At 39.3% G+C, this 20,508-nt stretch overlaps 1 protein-coding gene across 6 annotated transcripts in view; it reads right to left on the bottom strand.

Moving 5' to 3' along the window:
• The window catches only part of ncor1 (nuclear receptor corepressor 1), a 69,722-nt gene that overhangs the window by 47,574 nt on the left and 1,640 nt on the right, over window positions 1-20,508 (bottom strand). For all 6 annotated transcript variants that reach the window (XM_079651573.1, XM_079651575.1, XM_079651576.1 and 3 more), the window contains exons 2-10: window positions 14,955-15,133; window positions 11,998-12,092; window positions 11,474-11,675; window positions 9,675-9,857; window positions 8,058-8,171; window positions 6,377-6,433; window positions 6,177-6,229; window positions 4,235-4,301; window positions 176-348 (exon numbers count right to left, since the gene is read on the bottom strand). In XM_079651573.1, the coding sequence (XP_079507699.1) occupies window positions 176-348; window positions 4,235-4,301; window positions 6,177-6,229; window positions 6,377-6,433; window positions 8,058-8,171; window positions 9,675-9,857; window positions 11,474-11,675; window positions 11,998-12,092; window positions 14,955-15,065 (1,055 nt within the window). In that variant the 5' untranslated portion in view covers window positions 15,066-15,133. The remainder of the gene's footprint in view (window positions 1-175; window positions 349-4,234; window positions 4,302-6,176; window positions 6,230-6,376; window positions 6,434-8,057; window positions 8,172-9,674; window positions 9,858-11,473; window positions 11,676-11,997; window positions 12,093-14,954; window positions 15,134-20,508) is intronic.

Raw genomic sequence — 20,508 nt, 5'->3', positions numbered from 1 at the left:
AATGCTGCCTGAAAAAAAAATGTATTGTGTTGATGTAAATCAACCAATATGCACTATAGAAAGGAGTAGAAAAAGGCGAGATTTGTGAGCTTCTGAACCAAGAACCAATATTAACAGAAACAAAAATAGGGGTATAATGTCTCTATGTGGACGGTTCACAGGTAAACCGGTTTACCTCTGGAATCGCTCCTGTTGTTCTCTCTGCTTGCGGATCTCGGGGAATTGCCTTTCGTAATACTCCCGTGTTCTGCCATCTTTGGCTTTGCGTCTGGGGTTATTCTCCATTCGATCAACCTTCTTCTCCCACGCTTCCATCAGCTGGTCGTAGCGCTGGCAGATCTTCTGTTCCTGTGAGCACAGTGTGGGAAACCAATGGGATATCAGGAGTGGGTTCCTGGCCTCTATCACTATAGTAAGAGCCAAAATGTCTTCCTGCCAAACCATGAGCCAAAAAGAACCTTTTTGTATACAATATATATAAATAAAATCTGCATGTACACCGTTCTTTTAAACCACAGACTGTAATGCGGATTAAAAGGGTATTGAGATATGTCAGTCCTATAAGTTTGACCTCCTTAGAGACTTACTTAAAAATAAAGGCTTTTTTGGGAAAAACCTTTCAAATAGATTTCCCTGAATGAATACAACTGATTCTAAATTACAGTACATGCAATTTGTATTATGGTATATGGATTCTCAGGTTTCTATTGAAGCAATAGTCAGCGCTCAGTTTTTTGAAGGTACAGTAGATGAAACACTTCGGAGCTGTACTAAATAGTTTGAAGCTTCTTTTGCAACATTGAAAAACTGAAAATGTTTAGATTTGACAGTTTTTTTTGCATGTCTATTCAATCTGTTTTAACCTGGTAATTATGCAGACCAACTGCACATGGCAGCTGTGATGTTGTATGTTAATCTTTTAAATAACCGCCTAACTCAGCATCCTGACTAAGGCACAGCTTTTTTCCGAAGCAGCTTTTCTGTTGACAAATAGTTTTCAAGTGCTTGTTTAGTGGGAATGCTGTTAACATGTTTAGTGGGAATGCTGTTAACAGCATTCCAACTAAGTGTTCTTCTACGCACGAAAAGTTTATTATCCCGCCGACTTATTTTGCCACGCTTCTTCTCCCGCATTGAACATCGCAGAAACTCTGTTCAAACATCAAAACGTTCAGCTCGGTCGGGAATGGATGGCTATTACTTTTCTCATTCATAACTTTCATAATTCCAGAGATACATACCATAATTCCACACAATTTTAACATTTGAACTTTAACATTGCGCAGCTCGTTAAGGCAGAGTGCGTGATGTCAGAGTTAGAGTGGAGGACAGTTTGAAATGTGCCTTCTAAAAAATTTTTTAAATAGCCATAATTCCTAAACCCTAAATTCCTGAGACATCATTTTTCATGACAAATGTAGGAAAACATCCCGTAGCTTGAAAAATGACAAATAATTAAGCAAAAATAATTAAACAAAGTGCCTCTTGAGGGCATGAAGTGACAAAAACGTTCAACATGTCTCCATTAAAGCCCATTGTAATTTCAGGCAGATATTTCCTCACAGCAGCAGCCGCACACCTTTAGTTAAACTGCCAAAAAGGCCACATTATTAACCCGAAAGTACACACAAATTACACTTCAGATACTCAACTTCCTTGACATGCTTCACGTTTTGAAATTTCACAGATATCTGTTACGGTTCTTCCACAAAACGTTCACATGTAAGAGGTTCATCTCTCATTCAGAACAATGAAGCCTTTGAAGTCTAGGCACCTCGTTAGCTCAACTATACACACCTGTGCAATGGAACACGATGATGTCATCACTCCAACTGACATGCTCAGAGCAGCAGACTTCAGATAGCAGTGTGCAAACAGTCCAGCCGTGAAGACATCTACAGGACAGTTTTGAGATGTCTTCAAATGCCGTTGCCATAGCAACACAATGCTCGCCTTGAAACACGATTTTCTCATAACTTCAGTGAAAATACTCCAAGCAGCCCAGAACTTCACAGGATTGGTAACGATGCAGCCATCAACGTATCTAAGCGTAGTATGGGGTGTCATCAAATGCCTTTGCCATGGCGACGGACCACTCGCCATGAAACATGATGTCGCTATAAGTCCAATGGACACGGTCCAATCGTCCCCCAATCTTCACTTGTATATCAACGGTCCATGCCTCAACAGCTCTACGCCAAATTTGAGATCTCACCATATGCCGTTTCCATGGAAACGCATCCCTCGCCATAAAACATGATGTCGCTATAACTCCTATGCAAATGTTCAAAAAGTGCTCAAACTTCACAAGTGTGCTAACAGTCCAGCTGTGAAGACATCTACGGGACAGTTTTGAGATTTCTTCAAATGTCGTTGCCATGGCAACACAATGCTCGTCTTGAAACACGGTTTTCTCATAACTTCAGTGAAAATACTCCTAACAGCCCAAAACTTCACAGGTTTGGTAACAATGCAGCCATCAACGCATCTAAACGTATTATGAGGTGTCATCAAATGCCGTTGCCATGGCGACAGATCATTCGCCATCAAGTTAGTTCAGAAGTTTGCGGTTAAAATATTCTGCTGCTATTCCAAGCCTTTTCACTTTATTTTCTTCTCTCATCACACATTCAAGCCCCCAGTGTTCATGTATCATTTCAATCTAAATTATTCACTTTTTTTCTTACACATTACATTTCAACAGTTTAGCGTCAGATTTTCAGCATAAAGCATTCCCACTAGCAATTTCTTCAGGAATTGCATTCTCTAGTTTAAATTGGTGTTTCAATGAGCACTAAGCCATGAGGTGAAGGGGTGGAAGGGTTCACATATTAAGTTAAGATATGGAAAGACTCCTTTATTGGGAGGACAATACAGCTTTGTATTGTCCACTCTCTGCAGCAGGGGACCAACAATTCACCTTCCTCTTGGCACTTAGCCATTTGCACTCTGCCATTGTTCAGAGACCAAAGGGTCCGTTTCCGACAGGGAACAGGCAAAGAAAGGTAGGTTGCACTAAGCCATTGCAATACAAAAAAAAGCCCTGTTGTTGTTTCAACATGGGGTGATTCTGAAATATTTAAATTTGCTGGATAGTAAGAAAAAAGCCAGAGGGACAGTCGATTGGCTGGCGTATTTCTCTGTTATTCAATGTGACCATATTTATTGTTATGCTGGCAACAAAAGCACTTCTTGGCCTGCACAATACTTTTCAACAAACAGGGGAAACCAAGGCATTTCCTGTAGTACAAATACATCAAGGCATTATTTCTATAAGCCATGCTAAAAGCAGGATGGCAAATGGGGTCAGTTGGTTCACCACTCTGCTTAAGACTGAAATATGTCAACAACTTGAGTGCCATGAACTTTTGTAGTCCTCCATGGTCCTTAGAGAATAGCCGCCTGTAGTGGCTGGTGGTTTAATTAAAATGTTTTGAAATTACTTTGGTGGTCCCTTAAATGTTATTATCACATCAAACTTTTAATTGTCTAACACTTTTGTCTAATACCAAAAAGTTAATAACACTCCCATCACTCTTAGCTGTTATTGTTTTTAGGGTTAATTAGCTAATGCTCGCAAAAAAGCATTTAGCTCAAGTACATCCTTACAGAGCTGCAGATTCTAAGACTATAAAGCATTGTCACTGCAGCCCTAATTTTTTGTCACACTACACAGACACCTCGTAATTACATTACATGTTACTTGTTAGACGCTTTTATCCAAATCCCCACAGGAGCAATTTGGGGTGAAGTGTCTTGCCCAGGGACACAACGACATGCTGACTGCAGTGGAGTTTGAACCTGCGACCCCCTGATCCCAACACCAAGGCTCTATCCACTGCACCACACGCCTCCCTTACAGGAGTTTCTTTTTAATATGTATTAGATACAAGTACATTTAAGATGACAAGCAATATAAAAGCAGAGTTCTCTCCGGGTGTGTGACGCATACAAAAATTGCAAATGTAATAGTATATCTAGTGTGTCAATATTACATAGGCTTAAGTAAACAGGGAAGATACCACTTATCAAAAGCTTTAACAATCCCAATAATATTGCGCCCGGTCAGCTGAAGGCAGCAGAGTGCAAACAGTCGACCAGGTATGGCGTGACAACCATAGGTGACAACACGACTATGGAAATGGGTGGAGCCTCTAATGTGTCTTGTGTCCAGAGTCCCGACACAAACACATAGAACTTCCACAATGCTTATCTGATAGCCTGGGACACTTACCCTCTGTTTACGAGCGTGGTTCCTCCTCTTAAAGAACAGAATCAGCTTCTTCCTCATCACTTGGTTGCTGAAAGAGAACAATACTTAAAATCAGTAAAAATATGATATTACTGTGTTTACCAGAAAAGGTTTGGGTATTTACAATAAGGCATATGAAGCAGGCTAACACAAAAATAGTATTGTCCCAGAAGATACTCCAGCAACAAAACTTAGTCAGTACAAAGGGAAGTCTGGGAATCTACTTCCAGGAAGAAAAACCCACTCTTTTTAAATAGTACTATTGTAATAAAACCTTAAAAATAGTTAAGAATGGATTTATCTCCATTGACCGACTAATTCTCTATATTAAAGCTGCTATTAAAAGCTGCAAATGTACACAATTAATTAATATGCAGAAAATGTATCTGCAACAACTTTGATGAATGAGTGTTTTTTTAAGTAATAGCTTGAGCAAAAATGCCAAAAGAAAAACACTGGTTCCAGCCTCCAAGATGGGAGTTTTTGCTGTTTCTGTCTTCTGATAATAAACTGAATTTCTTTGTGTTTCGGACTGAAAGTTAAAAATAATAATAATGGCAGACAGTTTAAATATGTAAACTTTGGCTCACAAGAATTGTTGTGTTTTTTTTTTTACAATTTCTGGACATTTTCAGACAAATTGATGAATTAAATAATTGAGGAGGTAATTGTCAGATTAATCTTTAATGAAAAGTAGTCCCTTCAAGTAGTACAAGTTTTCCATCTGAAAGTGTGTTAACGAATTGAGCTTGATTTATTTTCCAACACATTTTCAAATGGATAATTGACATCACTGTTTTTTTTTTGCACTGCTGCAGCTAAAACAAACTGAACTAGGGCTGTGCAATTAACCGTATTTTAATCTCGATTACGATTTTGGCTTGCAACGATTATGAAAACAACGTAATCGAAAAAAACGATTATTTTGCTGCATTCCCTTTCGGAATGATGCTCTCAATTTTTCTTGCGTTATACATCCTGCAACCCCCCCCTCCCTAAAAGCCCTCTCGGCCAGGTTGTGTTGTGACTTGCCGGTCTATTTAATAAATCCATATAAACACGTTACAAGGGAAGCTTTAGTTGCCGTGTCTTTATTCTCCGGTCTCTAGCGTTCAGTCAACTTTCACTAACCTCGTCAAGCCGGAGCCTCTTAACTACTTCCGGTTTCCGGGTAAGGGGTTACCAAAATAAGAGTACTGCGTGTAGCAGTATAATTAAACATTACAGGTTGTGAGTGACATTAGTTATCATATTTATATATGTTTAGTAGGTTGTGGAAATGCGCTCCAAAATATTTGTAATCTTCTTTATTGGTATTTATTATTTTGATATTATTTATTTAAATGTAGATATAAATGTATAATTTAATATTTTGATTGGTTTTTCAGTTGAATTATACTTAAAGTTCAGGTTAATCAACTGTTAAAAACATACTGTTCAGATTATTATTTTTCATTTGTTTTAAAGTTCAATAAATGCATGTTTTCAAAGTCAATTAATAATCGTATTTAATAATCGTGATATCAATATTGACCAGAAATAATCGTGATTATGATTTTTGCCATAATCGCACAGCCCTACTGTGAAATCTTTTGCTGACGCATGATGGGGGCGGTAGGGAGAAAATATTTGGGCCGGCCCTGATAGTGTTTACATTCACAAAGAGGGGTCTTCGTTTAAATGGGTCGCTCTCCTGTTTCAAACTGAGAAGACTCTTATCATAAATGGCCTGACCTTAAACCCCTTAACTAGGAGGGATATCATTTGCGATAATAAAGGGGTGGCAATCTGGTGACTCATTAAAAGAAAGAAATATCAGCTAGGTTTATCATGCTGATGTCAGCACTCTCTCTTCAGCTTAGATGGTCCCTATGCCAAAGCTGACAGATGTTCATGAAATTCATCCGTGGAATTAGATACTCACGTCTTGATGTTGTCATGGTACACCTTTGTGTCTGATGGCTGATTGTAGAGGGGCTAAGAAAGGAACAATCAGACAAGGGAAAGACAGGGAGTTAATCATTAGCCTTTGGGCAAGCAGTAATATCTAACCTGCTACTGAGCTCAGCATAACCGTCTCCATATGCAAGGACGAAACACATAATCATCTGTTCAAAAACATACCAGCTCAACCTTAGGACCAAAGCCTTCCAGGACTTTATGGGCCTCTTCAGCTTTTTTCTACAAAAAAAAAAGAAGAATCATGAATTAGAAGACCTACAATAATGAAGAGAAACTGTAGTTTCAGCCAAAACAAAAAAACGTTACACCTGGTAAACAATCCATTTTACAAATCACTATGTGGGTTGTATTCGTATAAATGTAATACTTCTGTGATGTTACTGGCTACAGCATTAATAGAAGCTTATATTAATCAAGTAGCTACACATGGACAGGCTTTTGATAAATGCTTTTACAATTATTACAGCAATTCAATTTGTCCAGTTAATTAACTAATCAGGGGTGTAGTCTCTAACATAGGACTAAAAGATTCAGGTAAATGTATAAAGTCAAAATAAACTAAGATTACAATGATAAAAGTGAGCAACTGCAAACGGCTTAGAGAAGCAAGAATTTCACACGAAAATGTGCGCCTGCCGAGGTATAACCAATAGGGTTGGCTAGTGACAGGGACATTTCTTGGATCAGTGAAGACTGGAAGCTTTTTCAAGCTCATCAGAACAATACTGAATAACTCTTTATTTTCCCTTCCCATAAGTGTCATCTTCAGACTCTGAAAAACAAACACAGCTGCCAGACGAATGATGTACATGGTTGGGAGCAGCTTCGCAGCGTGAAGGGTTAATAGCTAACTGAGGAGGAAGGCGTGTCTCAGCGCTTTCCTGCCACAACAATGTCTGACAGACACGAACCCCAGTGTCCTCCAAAAAACCCTCACCCACTCATTTCCCTATTGTTTAGCTGAAACACAGATAAGGATGCCTGCCCCTGAGCTTTACTAAAACTAAATGTAATAACATTTTAAAAAAAGAATTGAGGAAATGGACATTTCTGCCAAAATGAAACTGCAGTAAACATGGTTAACTTCTAGAATAATATATAAATCATGCATGAACCTCTGTGCATTCCAACATTTTTTTTTTTATGAAAAGGAAAAAAAACATTGCTTTGCAAAATGCTGTGTTACAACAAATCTGGGGCGAGTTTCACAAACATTAAAGCTATATCTCATGATGAACCACACTTTTTATGGAACAAAGTATCAATAGAGACATTCGGTTAACTCCTATATTTCCTGCAAGTGCTCCAACAATAAAAGCCTCCCACTAGTTTGAATTTAAAAGGGGCCATACTTGTGTTTGTTATATAGGTTTTTGTGCATGCTAAAATCCCAAAGTTCCCTCTGGAGTGAGTTTCAATAGCATCAGCAGTATCTTGACTAACATCACCTAGCTGAAAGAAAAATAAGAGTGATACAGAAAACAAACTTGCACCATAGAGAGAAAATAAATCACCAAACCATAGAGATTCAGTAAGAAGAAAATACATTACTGAGAGCAGAGCAAAGAAGACTTAAAGACACATGTTCAGCCTTCAGTTTAGTGCAAAATAACTTGGTTTTAAGAGAGGAAACTTTCCCATCTTGGCCATGGTCGCCATGGTTATCCCCTGCTGTGAGGCGCTTGGCGCGGCTCTGTACAATTTTAGCTGGTTAACCCTGGCTGTTTGAAAAGCAAAAATAGCTTCTTCTAACTTTGAATAATCATAGAGATGAGAACAAAATAAATAGCTGCAACACAAACAACATGGCCATAAAAGTGTTGTTGTGTCATTGATGACTGACCCTGTTTTCATCGTAGATGATCTGGACTATGCTGCGATGCTTGTGCTCCACTGGGGGAGGGGTCGCTGGCCTTTCTGGCTCCATCGGCTTTGCTGCTTCCTCTTCCAGTTGTTGCTAAGAGACAACAAACACATTTTGACCAATATCACACAAGACGAAATACACGGAAAAATAGAGGCAATAGAGGCCTCTTTTCTTATCATGACTGTAATCAACATTTTGTATGATTTTTATCTGTATTCCTTTTCACGTGGGAAAAGTTAAGGAAAGGAGAGATGCAGCTACACTAATGTGATCTCAGTTTATGATAATATAAGGCCATGCAGGTATGGTCAGATTACTTCCTCTCTCTCTTGTTCAAGTTTTTTTTAAAGAACTGCAGGCTTGAACTGGTGAGTATTTGGAAGGTCAATGTTTACGAGTTAAAGGTTATGTCAACTACCAGGTTACAGACACGAGATTAAGAGTTCCTGAAATACCTTGAATAAACAAATAAATTCCTAAACGACTTGGGAAAAATGCAGACTGGATAAACTCTCCTAGCAAAACTCATCTCACATTCCTTTCTAACGAGGTGGATTTCAGGAGAAAAAAAATGGCATAAAAACAGCCACAAACTGGATTAAACAAAAGCTTATCCACACAGAAATATTTTCTTGTGAAGAAATAAGCCTGTAGAAAGTTCAGCACCTTATTTGTACATTGATGTACAGGAAATGATAGGTACAGGATTATTAGGCCATAGATCCTTAAAGGTATCTAATAGCCCAAATTATGAGATAAAAAAAATCAGAAGCAGACAAAGTGCAAGCCAAAGCTCTGTGTGCTGACAGTCTGTTAACATGAACACCAGAGATCACAAGGTCCAAAGACTGCTGGAGAAGCATGGAAGCTAGCTGCACATTAAGCCGACAACAACTCGTTATCTTTACAATATATAATTCAAAGAGGGCTGAGCAACATGTAGGAAATCAAATTTTCCAATATTTTTGGCAAAATACTTGTTGTTGTGACGATAGTTAAGGGTTGACCATTGAAGCGTTCACAAGTTATTTACTCAGTGAACATTTTTTAAACAATTATCAGCAATGCGGATTTATTGAATCATAATATAACAGTTACAAACAGTCTGATGAATTTGGAAAATGACATCACTGTAATGCAGCCTTAAAAACCAAGAGAGGACGACACTCAAAAATCAAAGACAATATCTAGTCTCATATCATAATATCAACATATCGACCAGCCTTAAACTGAATTTGTAACTGGATTGGTAACTTGAAAAAGCTGCTGGATAAAAAAAAAGATACAAATGCCAACTAAACACATTCATGTCAATGTAAGCAAAAAATACCTTTGACATACAAATTAAGTAAATCCTGATATTTTAAATCTAAAGCATAACACAAGATATCAAATCAACATGTTTACAGCATTTATTTGTTGTTTTAAAGTACATGAGGATTAACAACTGTTCATTGGCGTTCTTAATTTTTTTTCGAATTAGTTCTTGCCTAATTAAAATAGCAATTGAAATGACTTGTGCAATTTGTTCTAAAACCTCAAACATGATGTTGAGTTTACCTGCAGAGACAACGGTTTAACAAGGTAACCAACCTGCTTTTTCTTTAGCTTGAAAATCTGCTGCTCCACTTTAGCGATCTCTCGGTCCACACGGTCCATACTCTGGATCAGCTCCTCCTTGGACAGTTTAGAGGGAGAAGCGTCCTGGTCATCCCCCATGTGTAGTGCATGTCCTCCTTGGGAAGTGGACTCTACTTTGACAGAGAACTGAGAGTCCTGGCGAAAACAACAGGGATAATTGAGTTAGAATGTAACTACAGCTAAAGATCTGTAGAAAACAAAATGATTCTATCCAGTTCTGCAGATATCAACTGTGAAAGTGAACACACAGTCAGAGAGGGATTGTCCGGAAGAGCCTACATTTTGGTTTTGGTATTTAACTATTGCCTCGTTCCAACTGCATGGTTCTGCTTGACTCAACTCACTTTTGGTACCAGGTCCTTTTATCTATTTGTTTTCCACTGCAGATGGTACCCCCTCACTGTAGGCGGGATTATCCGTTGATAGAAACGCCATGTGAAACTCCTTTGAAATCATCTTCAACGTGACACTTGCTTTCTATATCGACATCCAAAGAAAGGTTTGCGTTGTCTTCAATTGTACCACCAAGCGAACAGCGTCCTATTGCAGACAGCCATTTCTTTATTTTATATCTTGGTCGAGTTAATACTATACTAGTACTACCATTTATTTTAGTGGTGGTTTTGTGCAGAATTTCCCACGCATAGCAAACACGATTGTCTCGAGCCAATTATGGCGCATTTCCATTGCAGGGCCTCGCTCGGCTTAGTACGGTATAGTTAGGCCTTGTTAGGCCCCGTTAGGACTGGCTCACTTTATGCTGCGTTTCCATTACAGTTTAATAGCTGGGGCATTAACTATAGTAACGCAGTGTAGGCGGAGCCCTGACGTCATCTCCAATGCGAACCACAGAAAAACAACATCAGCTGTTAGCTGTTAGCACTCAAGCTCACAGCTCCTCATATCTGTTCAGAAACTAGACAAAAGTTAAACAAGTACAAACCACTTGTTTGATGTTTATTTATGTCTGTATAGGCCGTTGTTGTGAGTGTGGACGGTCGGAGCATATACAACGTTAGCTTAACCAATCTCCATTCAGAAAACACGCATTTTAAAAAGGTTTTTCGCCTGCCGTCCGTCTGCAGACAAAGCATTAATTCATGGTTTTTACTAACCGGTATCAGTATGTTGTTACTTCGGCATCATTTTGAAACGTGTATTACAATTAAATCACGGTCAAACATGTTCATTGCGTTGTAGTTGTAGCCCCCTTGCCAGCGATTCTCTCTCTAGTTTAGCATACTCAGGCCGACTCAGCCTGGTTGTTGGCCCGCTAAGAACCTCGATTTTATGGGGCCAGAGAAACTGTGAAATAGTACCCGCTAGCCGGTACTACGCCAAGTGGAAACGCAATCAAAAACGGTACGCTTAAACCGCGCTGTAGTGGAAATGTGCCATTAGTGTTCTGAATTGTTTATCTCCCATTTCTATTATTGGCTTAGCTCACTTGGAACCTCGACCCAGTTGTTACCAAAATATGACCAGGTACCATCCACGATTATTTAGGGGAAAACCCAAAAAAAGCAAATCAAGTTGAGAGCTGTTTCATACCATTAGTGGGCTCGGGCATATTTCGAGTCAGAAGTTATTTTTTGACGAGAGGGCTATGAAATTCTCAGCATGTGCTGTAAAACAAACTATAAACAAGCAAAGAGTCCCTGGAGTGTTTGTTACTGTAAGGGCAAAAGCTTGACATAGACCAAAGGGTCCTTTCTGTTTTGCAGAAGTCGTTGAAGAGGAACAGAGCCCACCTTTTTGACGTCTGCAGAGGTTCTCAGACTGTCCTGTACTGAATGGCCTATGGGCATGAGAATCCCCCCGGCAGTGGAAGGTGTTCGTGAGATGTGAGCCTCGGCAACAGTCTCCATGCGAGGGCGTTTAGAATCCAAGGCCTCATGCTCAGACTGCGCCGAGTGAAACTGCTGTTCGTAACCATGGCGTCTCTCTGGAGGCCTGCAAGTAAACAATACATATTCAAATAATATCAGAAGCTAGATCTCGTTGTGCAGATGAATGTTTCCCTAACTGTAATCATGAGAGTGTGCTGAAGGAAAAAACGACACTCTAATACAGATTGTTGGGGCGACTGTAGCTCAGGTGGTAGAACAGTCATCCACCAACATTTAGATGTGTCCTTGGGCAAGATACATAACGCCAAATTGTGTCAATATGTGTGAATGTCTGCCTGAACAGGTTGCACCTTGCACGGCTGCCTCTGTATGAATGTGTTTGAATGCAATATATGTACCCTTATATAAAAAATGTAAAGCCTTACCTTTCAGTTCCAGGGTGGAATTCAGACAATAACGATGGTCTCCTTCGACCCTGAGCATCTTGCATGTGAGTCCGATAGTCTGGGATGGAGAAATCCTGAAAGCAAGAGATACACACAAAAACACATATTTAAGCAAATCAAACAAGGTCACAAAATACCTAACGGTCTAAACTAGAGCCCACTCTGCTCTGATTGCTTAGCTGGCCGGCTCTATTGTCATTTGTCAACCGCTTAGAGACATCCTGCCTCACATACAATGTGTTTCAGCGCTAGCCAATAGAAGCGCAAATGTTATGTAGTGATGTCACTATTTTACGAAAGTAAACAAAGGAGTCCAATCGAGGCTTATCAGGCGGGGAGTGTGTGTTGGAGAGACTTTTCATCCTTTGCAGTCCATTTACATGCACAAAACCTATACAACACACTACAGGAAAGGTTATGCAATTATAGTAATTATGAGTCCCTCCTGCAAAGCTGCAACTATAACAAAGCACTTTGCAGATAAAGCATCTGAATCATTATGACAGATAGGCGAATCCTGTCGTCACCGGGCAACACATCTGTCTTATGCAACAGATACACTCCAGTTTTCATCAATACAGCCGTCCACAGTTGCTCTTACACATAGGAACGGTTGCATTCCCCCCACCCCCTTCTCTCTCCCTCCTCATTTCCTGTATTCTCTCTGCTGTACTCAATCTAATAAAAAGGCAAAAAGCCTAAATGGACTATATGAGCATTTTACCAGTCAACAACAGCAGTTCTGAGTGTAACATGAAGACATAATGTGAGCATTGTGACTTCTTATGGCTTAATATTCAAAATGTATTTGTTGTGTTTAGCCCTGAATGTAAAAAAAAAAACGAGGTTCTCAAGATTATCATTACAGGAGGAAATGTAGAATAATAACAGAATAGGAAGCAAGGCAAATCTTTGCCTCATTAGTCAAAGCACAATGAAGTTACTGGAACCACTAACGCTGCGCCTATCAGGTTAACTAAAAATAATTTCTTGATGTCAAGAAAATGATTAAAACCTTAGTAAATAGTAAAAGCTTTGATCCCCAAAAAAAAAAGGATTGGGTAAAGAAGACATAAATGTTATCAGTGTCCAAACAAACCTGAACAAGCAATTGCAGGAAACATTTCATATCAGTTTTGTCCCAGATGGAAGCAAACAATCCAAATGCCCAGAAATGTCCCGCAGACAGTTTTCTGTGAAAGTTAGCTTCTAAGAAGTATTTCATTCCAAAATGGATGACAAACATCATCCACTATTCACTACAGTCAAATCAACATGTGACTGATGTGAGCTGCATAATTATGATAAGAATATCCCAAATATGTGTTGAGTATTTAGACCAGGATCATTGCGATTTGTTTACCTTAATATAATTTTAACATGACAAAAAACTGAATTTATGTAAGAATTAAAGGTTATTTAAGAATTAAATGTTCTTCTTCATAAGAAAATAGAGTCCCAAAACATGCTCATAAACGTAATCAAATGAACTCTGGTTAATCAGGTTAGTTATTGCAGCCGAGTCCAAATTACTTCCTTTACAAAATGTGGTTGAATCTAGCTTAAATCTGTCATTGGGATGTGATCCGACATAACTATAGGCGCTTTCACACCGGAGTACTTTTTCCAGTATAGTTCTTGAAATGTTGCGTTCACAACAAAGAAATCCGGAACTAGAACTTAGTTCATGAGAACCTTTTCACCCCCTTTGTAGTCCCTGCTAGAGAGCAGGTACTTTCATGGGAGAAAAATGTTCCCATTTCTGATTGGCTGGGCGAATTGCAAACCACGGCCCGTGAAACTCCGAAAAGTTTTGTGAAGCCAACATTGTATTTTATGGCATTAGCATTAGCATTAGCCCAGCGCACCAACGGAGACAGACTAACTTATGGCAACACAAAAGAAAACATGGGAGCGGTGGAGATGAGGAGGTGTCGGCGTTCTGGCGATTTACTCGGAAGGCTTCAGTAGAAGCTGCTGGGAGTCCCAGCAGCTTCTACTGAAGCCAGTCCCCAACTCCGGGGACTTCCGGCCGGGGACTTCGGGTGGCAGTATAAGCCGTGAAGTTTTTTGCGGCCTGCCAGTAAACCCAAAGCAGAAGAAGAAGAAGTGAAGTCAGCGGCTTCATTTGAGTAATACTCCCTCAGGGACTTATTCCGGTGTGAACGCGATCTGCCCTTTAGTTCATCAGAACTAAAGAGTTCTGATGAACTAAGTATTGGGAACTAAGTATGAAAAAGTAATTGGTGTGAAAGCGCCTAATCACAATGCATTTTCTTTAATTAAATCCTGAGCAAGATATATAGAGGAAACTACAGTAAAAATGTAGCTCTGAGCAGCCATACTGCTAATGTTTGCAATTTATAATATATGGTAAATGTGTTTCCTGTTTAGTACCACTTGTGCTAAACATTTAGATGTTTTGATTTGACTTGACTTTATATTCTCATGAAGTGCTAGGGCTGCACGATTATTGCGATATGATTCGCAATATTATAAAGAATTATAATTTTCGAAAATTTATTAAAATAAAAATATGATAAAATGTTCACGGTGTGGTAGTATTTGTGCCAAACAAGCATTTATTTTTTCGTCTGTAAGCTTCCATATTTTTGTACTTATTGTGTATTAGATATTGAACTAGATCATATTGTAGTTGTAATAACATTTGGATAAATTCTAGCCCTACACTTCGCTCAATATTAGAAAAAAAAGAAAACTCAATTCAGATGTAGGAATCCAAGATGACGCTGTGTGTCACTCACACCCTTAGACATACAACTATTACACACAGCAGTGAATTTACATATTAGCTTCCAATGACTCGGAGTAAAGTCAACACGTAAAAGCCTTCAGTGTTGAGCGTGAGAGCCCAGTTATGATAAGACAAACTCATCAGTTGTCTCAAACAAGAATGCAGAAGGAAGTTATTTTACCTGCTGGTGGCGTGAGCCGGTGAAGGAGTACTGGACAGAGTGTGCTGGGTAGCGACCCTGCTCGTTGCCGAAGCTCCCCTGGGTGGGGGGGTAGCCCGAGCTGCTGGACATCCTGGCTCAGTGCTAGCTGCTGCTGGCTCAGAGACACTAGCTAGACCATGTTTGGAGAAACGAACCACCTGCAGCAAGACAAAAGCATCGTATTTATTATTTGAAAGTCACCTTTAAGACAGTAAGATTAATACTGCAGCCTCTGTTTTAATTGAGTTAATATATATTTTCTAGGACAGCACTACAGCAATGCGGACAATGCTAACACACAGCACTGTTGTAGTCAAGTCACCAATTCACGAGTCCAAGTCACTCTCGAGTTACCACTCTTCGAGTCCAAGTCACTCTCGAGTCACCGCTCTTCGAGTCCAAGTCCGAGTCACCAAGGGTTGGCCAGTGTTTCCCCTACCATTGTCTTGGCGGGGCGCTGTGCCCTGCCAACGGAGCCCCGCGCCCTGCCTGAAATTCAAGGTGTTTTTTTGTTTTTTTTAAATATATATATATACATAGCACCAAATTGCAACTGAAGTAATCTATCTACGGTATCTACGTATAAACTACAACAATGCAGTTCATAGTTTTGATATGAACTATAATATATATGCCTATAGTTTTGTGGTAACGTTCACGCCACTAATGACAATAGTGTAGGCATACTGCTGCTGTGAGTTGCTAGCCTAACTCTAACCTGTGAACGTTACCACAAAACTATAGGCAATATTATTGTTCATAACAGGTAATGTCAAAGCTATGAACTGCATTGTTGTTTAGCTGCAATATAGGCTATATGTAACATCTAACATTTACAGAAGTCACCTGTAATAGTTAGCTTATGTAGCTGACGCTCAAAGGTCCCTTATTATTGTTTTGTCCTTTTTGAAGAGTGTTTAATGTAGGCTTGAACTTTGTTTTATTTTGTAAAAATGATAAGAGTTGTCTTTCCGGAAGTCATGTGACCTCTTGCCCCGGATGTTTATATTGTGTTTGTGTGCGGTAAAAGTGTCAACGATGTGATAACGTAATTCTACTGCTGATCTACTAGGCAAACCCGTTTTTTGACGGTGTTTCATGATTGTGCAAAGAAGAGAATAAACGTGATTGTGGACATCAGTTCGATGCGTACTGTAATGTTCTTTCAAGACCAGAGTAGTTACACCTTATTTAGGACTAGATGCCGTTTGCATGGTGGAGAGCAGCAAGGTGATGAAGGGACCTTTGAAGACAGCGCCACTGCAGCACATGCGCACTTCTTATCTCATAATTATGACTTTTTATCTCATTATTTCGACTTTCTTATCTCATGACTTTTTATCTCATTATTTCGACTTTCTTATCTCATGACATTTTCCTATCTCATAATTATGACTTATCTCATTATGACTTTTTATCTCATAATTTCGACTTTCTTATCTCATTATGACTTTTTATCTCATAATTTCGACTTTCTTATCTCATAATGACTTTTTATCTCATATTTTCGACTTTCTTATCTCATGACTTTTTCTATCTCATAATTATGACTTTTTATCTCATTATGACTTTTTATCTCATAATTTCGACTTTTTTATCTCAGAATTATGACTTTACATGGGGATTTTATTTTTTTTCAAGTGGCGGAAATGGGCTTCTATAAAAAAAATATAGCACCAAATTGCAACTGAAGTAATCTATCTACGGTCACTTTTCACATTGAACATGTGCTCTTTTATTAAATAAACTAAACGCCTATGTTATTTATCCAATGTGCATGTTTCAGTGTCCACTGCCTTGCGTATTCACATTCTCCCTCCGCTCTGTTTCTGAAGGGCGGGGCTCCGCTCCCCCACACACACACACGCGAATGCACACACTCACAATCAGAGACAAGAGCGGAGGAAAGGAGGAGAACAACAGCTCTGCTGTCTGCCCGTTTGTGTCCCCCCACAGTTTCAAATTCGTTTATTATTATTTTTTAACCGCAAGCCGTTATCGTCACGGGAGAAGGACACACACAGCCTGCCCAGGTGGACGCGCGTGAACGCGACAACGAGTGCGCATTCTAAAAATAGCTCACAGATGGTGAGCAGGTACCGCGGTTTTGAACTACAGTATTGAATTTGACAGAAAACAACAATCAAACGCCATCAGAAGAATAGTCTAATGAGTTGGGTGAAAAAAAAGACAGGTGATGTGAGTTGGTTTATTCAGTAAATTAGCTCAGGATAATTGGATGTTCTGTCACTTGTTGATGTGAGGCTAATGCAGGATTTGCTAGCTTGATGCTACCGGCATTTAGCGGCAGTGACTCAACAAATTGCCACTTAAAATTTATCGTCAGCAATGTATGACAAGCAGACTGCTTGTTTAATGTTAGACTCACACACCAATAGCTCAATATGATCATAACACGATTGCTTTCATATCAGAGATCAGATGAGGTGGAGCTGCCTTCAGCAATAGAGGATGAGGCAGAGAGAAGCAGCAGCAGCAGCACAGGGTTGCAGCAGGTATGTTATATGCTGTAGTTAGGTGATTTAAATGTATCAATGAAAGGAAGAAGTGTAGGCTACATGATAAGAAGGAAATACAGTTTGAATTAAAGTAATAAAGTACAGTGTAACACTGTACTTTATTACTTTTTAATGTACAAATACTTTGTTACTGTACGATATCAATAACAATAATCCACAGCTCCTCTCTCTGCTCCAGAGGATAAAAAAAATCTGAGTGCCCCGAAAAAAAAATCGGGGTACCCGAGCAGCACCCTGCCAAGGCAGTAAACCTAGGGGAAACACTGGATGCTACTCAATCGGAAGCTGTTGGTACCTGTTCATGTGGATAGTTATGTCAATTGTAATCCCTGTAATGATGCTGTAAGATGTCCTTTTGTTGTTCTGTTTATGTTTTTTTGATGTTTCATGTGGAACCTACTTGAGCAGGTCTCCCTTGAAAAAGAGATCAATGATCTCAATGGGATACACCTGATAAATAAAGGTTTGAAATTAAATGAAATTAAAGGGAGAGTCGTAGTCGAGTCCGAGTCATCATTACCTGGGTTCGAGTCTGAGTCCAAGTCCGAGTCACCCAAGGAGTGTCCGAGTCGAGTCCGAGTCATCATTACCTGTGTTCGAGTCCGAGTCCGAACTATATTTAAAATGAGTTTCCTTTTAGAGAAGTGATTATATTTGTATGCCAATATTTTCCTATGGTAAAGTTTTCGTTTTGCACTTTTATTTTGGTAGTAATAAGATTGGGACTCTTATTTTGAAGGAACTTGTATGGTTAAATCAGTTTACATATAAAGATTGAGCCCCAGAAACCACATGGCTACTTAGCATGCAAAATGACATCATTCTGCATGTTAAGTAGCCATGTGCTTTATCCATACAGCACAATGCAGGGTGTGTCTCTAGACATCTTTAGACTGGAATATCTGGGCCCAGTACGTGAACTCGCCTCGCAGGTGCACACGCCAGGATAGTGGACATCAGACTCCAGAGAAAACTTGCTCGAGTCCAAGTCCGAGCGTCAATGTACAAGTCGAGTCCGAGTCATTGTGGGGGGGAAAATTCAAGAGTCTGAGTCCAAGTCAGCATACGCGAGAATTCACGAGTCCGAGTCGCGTCAATCAGTGCGCGAGTCCGAGTCACGAGTCCCTAAAATCGGCACTCGAGTCCGACTCGAGTGCGAGTCCAGGACTCGAGTACTCCTTCTCTGACACACAGTATTCATTTATTTGTATTATACTCACAATACTGACCCCAGGTGTCAATATTGAGGCCCAGAGTGAATATTATGGGTGTAGTAATGTCTTTTATGACAAAGGGAAGCAGTCGTTATGACCTTGTATCCAATAAAACTATCTTATCCCCATCCAGACATGACAACGAGGAGGCTGTTCCTTTCATGATAATACATTTCAGAAAGTCAGACGCTTCTTGAAAATCTAAATGAGGAACACTCTTAGAAAAAGAATTTGCCAACTTAGATTCAAAACTATGTTAGAGACAAAAGATTGGATAGTATTAATATAAACTTGTGCGTTTATTTATGGTATGTGGCGTTGCTCTAGTGTCACATAAAGCAATGAGTGTGCTCAAGTTAGTATGCACTATCGTGTCACTAATCTTACTTTGAGCATACTCTTAAAATAAGTGCAGTCCAGCATGACTTTCAAAAACATTATTGTGCTTCCATGCAGGTGAATATAAAGCACTGCCCTGATCATTGTTCTTGTTGCCAGTGTAGGTAATACGGTTAGAATATTATCAAAAAATACACCTTGCATGGGCGGTAATCTAAATCAAGGCTTTAAAAACCAAAAGTAAAAGGATGATCTTGGAACAACTTGTACACTCTAGGTTGTGCAGCTGCAGCCGTGGAAAACACCAAAACAGTATTTATGTGGGTGGACAACAGCCTGTTCTTCGAAACTGGATGACGATGTGAATTTCATTTGACTGTTTAAGTTGTTTTCAGCCTTGATTCTTTGTTCTTTAGAGCTGATTAAAGTAAATGTTAAGCACTCGTTTCATTATTAAGCTCAAACAGAATGAGTATTATTTATAGGAGTCATATTATTACCTCAGTGCATCAAAAGTTCAGAACTTCCCTTAACAACCTTAATTAAATGGGGCTTTCACACCAACGCGGTTCTAGGGCCGGTTCGGAGCTGGAACGATATATGTTACAAACAAATACATTTGACAGGAATTAGTTACTTCAAATGATTGCAATTTTAACAAAAAACTGTGGAATAAAAAAAAGGCCATCTAGAAATATGTATTTGCATTATCAAATCAAGAAGAAATGTAGCCAATCATGAGCAGGCTCAAAAAATACATTAAAATTAAGTTTGTTAAATAATAAGTATGACTAAATCGTGTACAGCCTTAATTCGTCAGATTTTAATTTGCTTCTGATGTGCAGCTGTAAAGGGTGCGGTCTCTATCCTTACACTTCAAGCTAGTCAATCATATGAGCGGAGATCATGCTATTAACTTTCACTTTAACTCATTCATTCTGAATAACATCTCATTGTTATTAATATATATTTGTATCCAGGATTAACAAATAAATCCTCCACTCGCATTTAAACAAACATGTTGCTCAACCAGTTAAGCAAATTGTAAGACTGAGCAGAGTCAGTAAGCCTTTTCACACGGTATTCTTCACAAACTCATACATTTGTTTTTGGTCTCATTATATACAGGCAACAAGCCTATGCCTCGAATACACACACACAGGATATTTCTGCGTCACTGGATTTTTCTTTTTGGATCTTGTTGTCCCTTCTTCAAGGGAACCTACAAATGAATCTGTGTTCTGCTGTCTCTAGCTTTTTTATTCTAGGGTTGCAAGATTTACAGCATGGCCATCATGCCAAGACATTATGATGCTAACTTGGGAGGAAAAAGCTACAACCGTTGCCACCATAACCGGGGTGGTTATTTTATTTCAATCCGCAGGCCACATACTTTGGTGGGTCCCATAATTTGAGATTCACTTTCACTATTTCAGAAAG

This window comes from Notothenia rossii, assembly GCF_949606895.1.
Source record: "Notothenia rossii genome assembly, chromosome: 9".
Taxonomy (NCBI): domain Eukaryota; kingdom Metazoa; phylum Chordata; class Actinopteri; order Perciformes; family Nototheniidae; genus Notothenia; species Notothenia rossii.
Note: the sequence above shows the minus strand (reverse complement) of the source record. Positions and strands in the feature narration are given on the sequence as shown.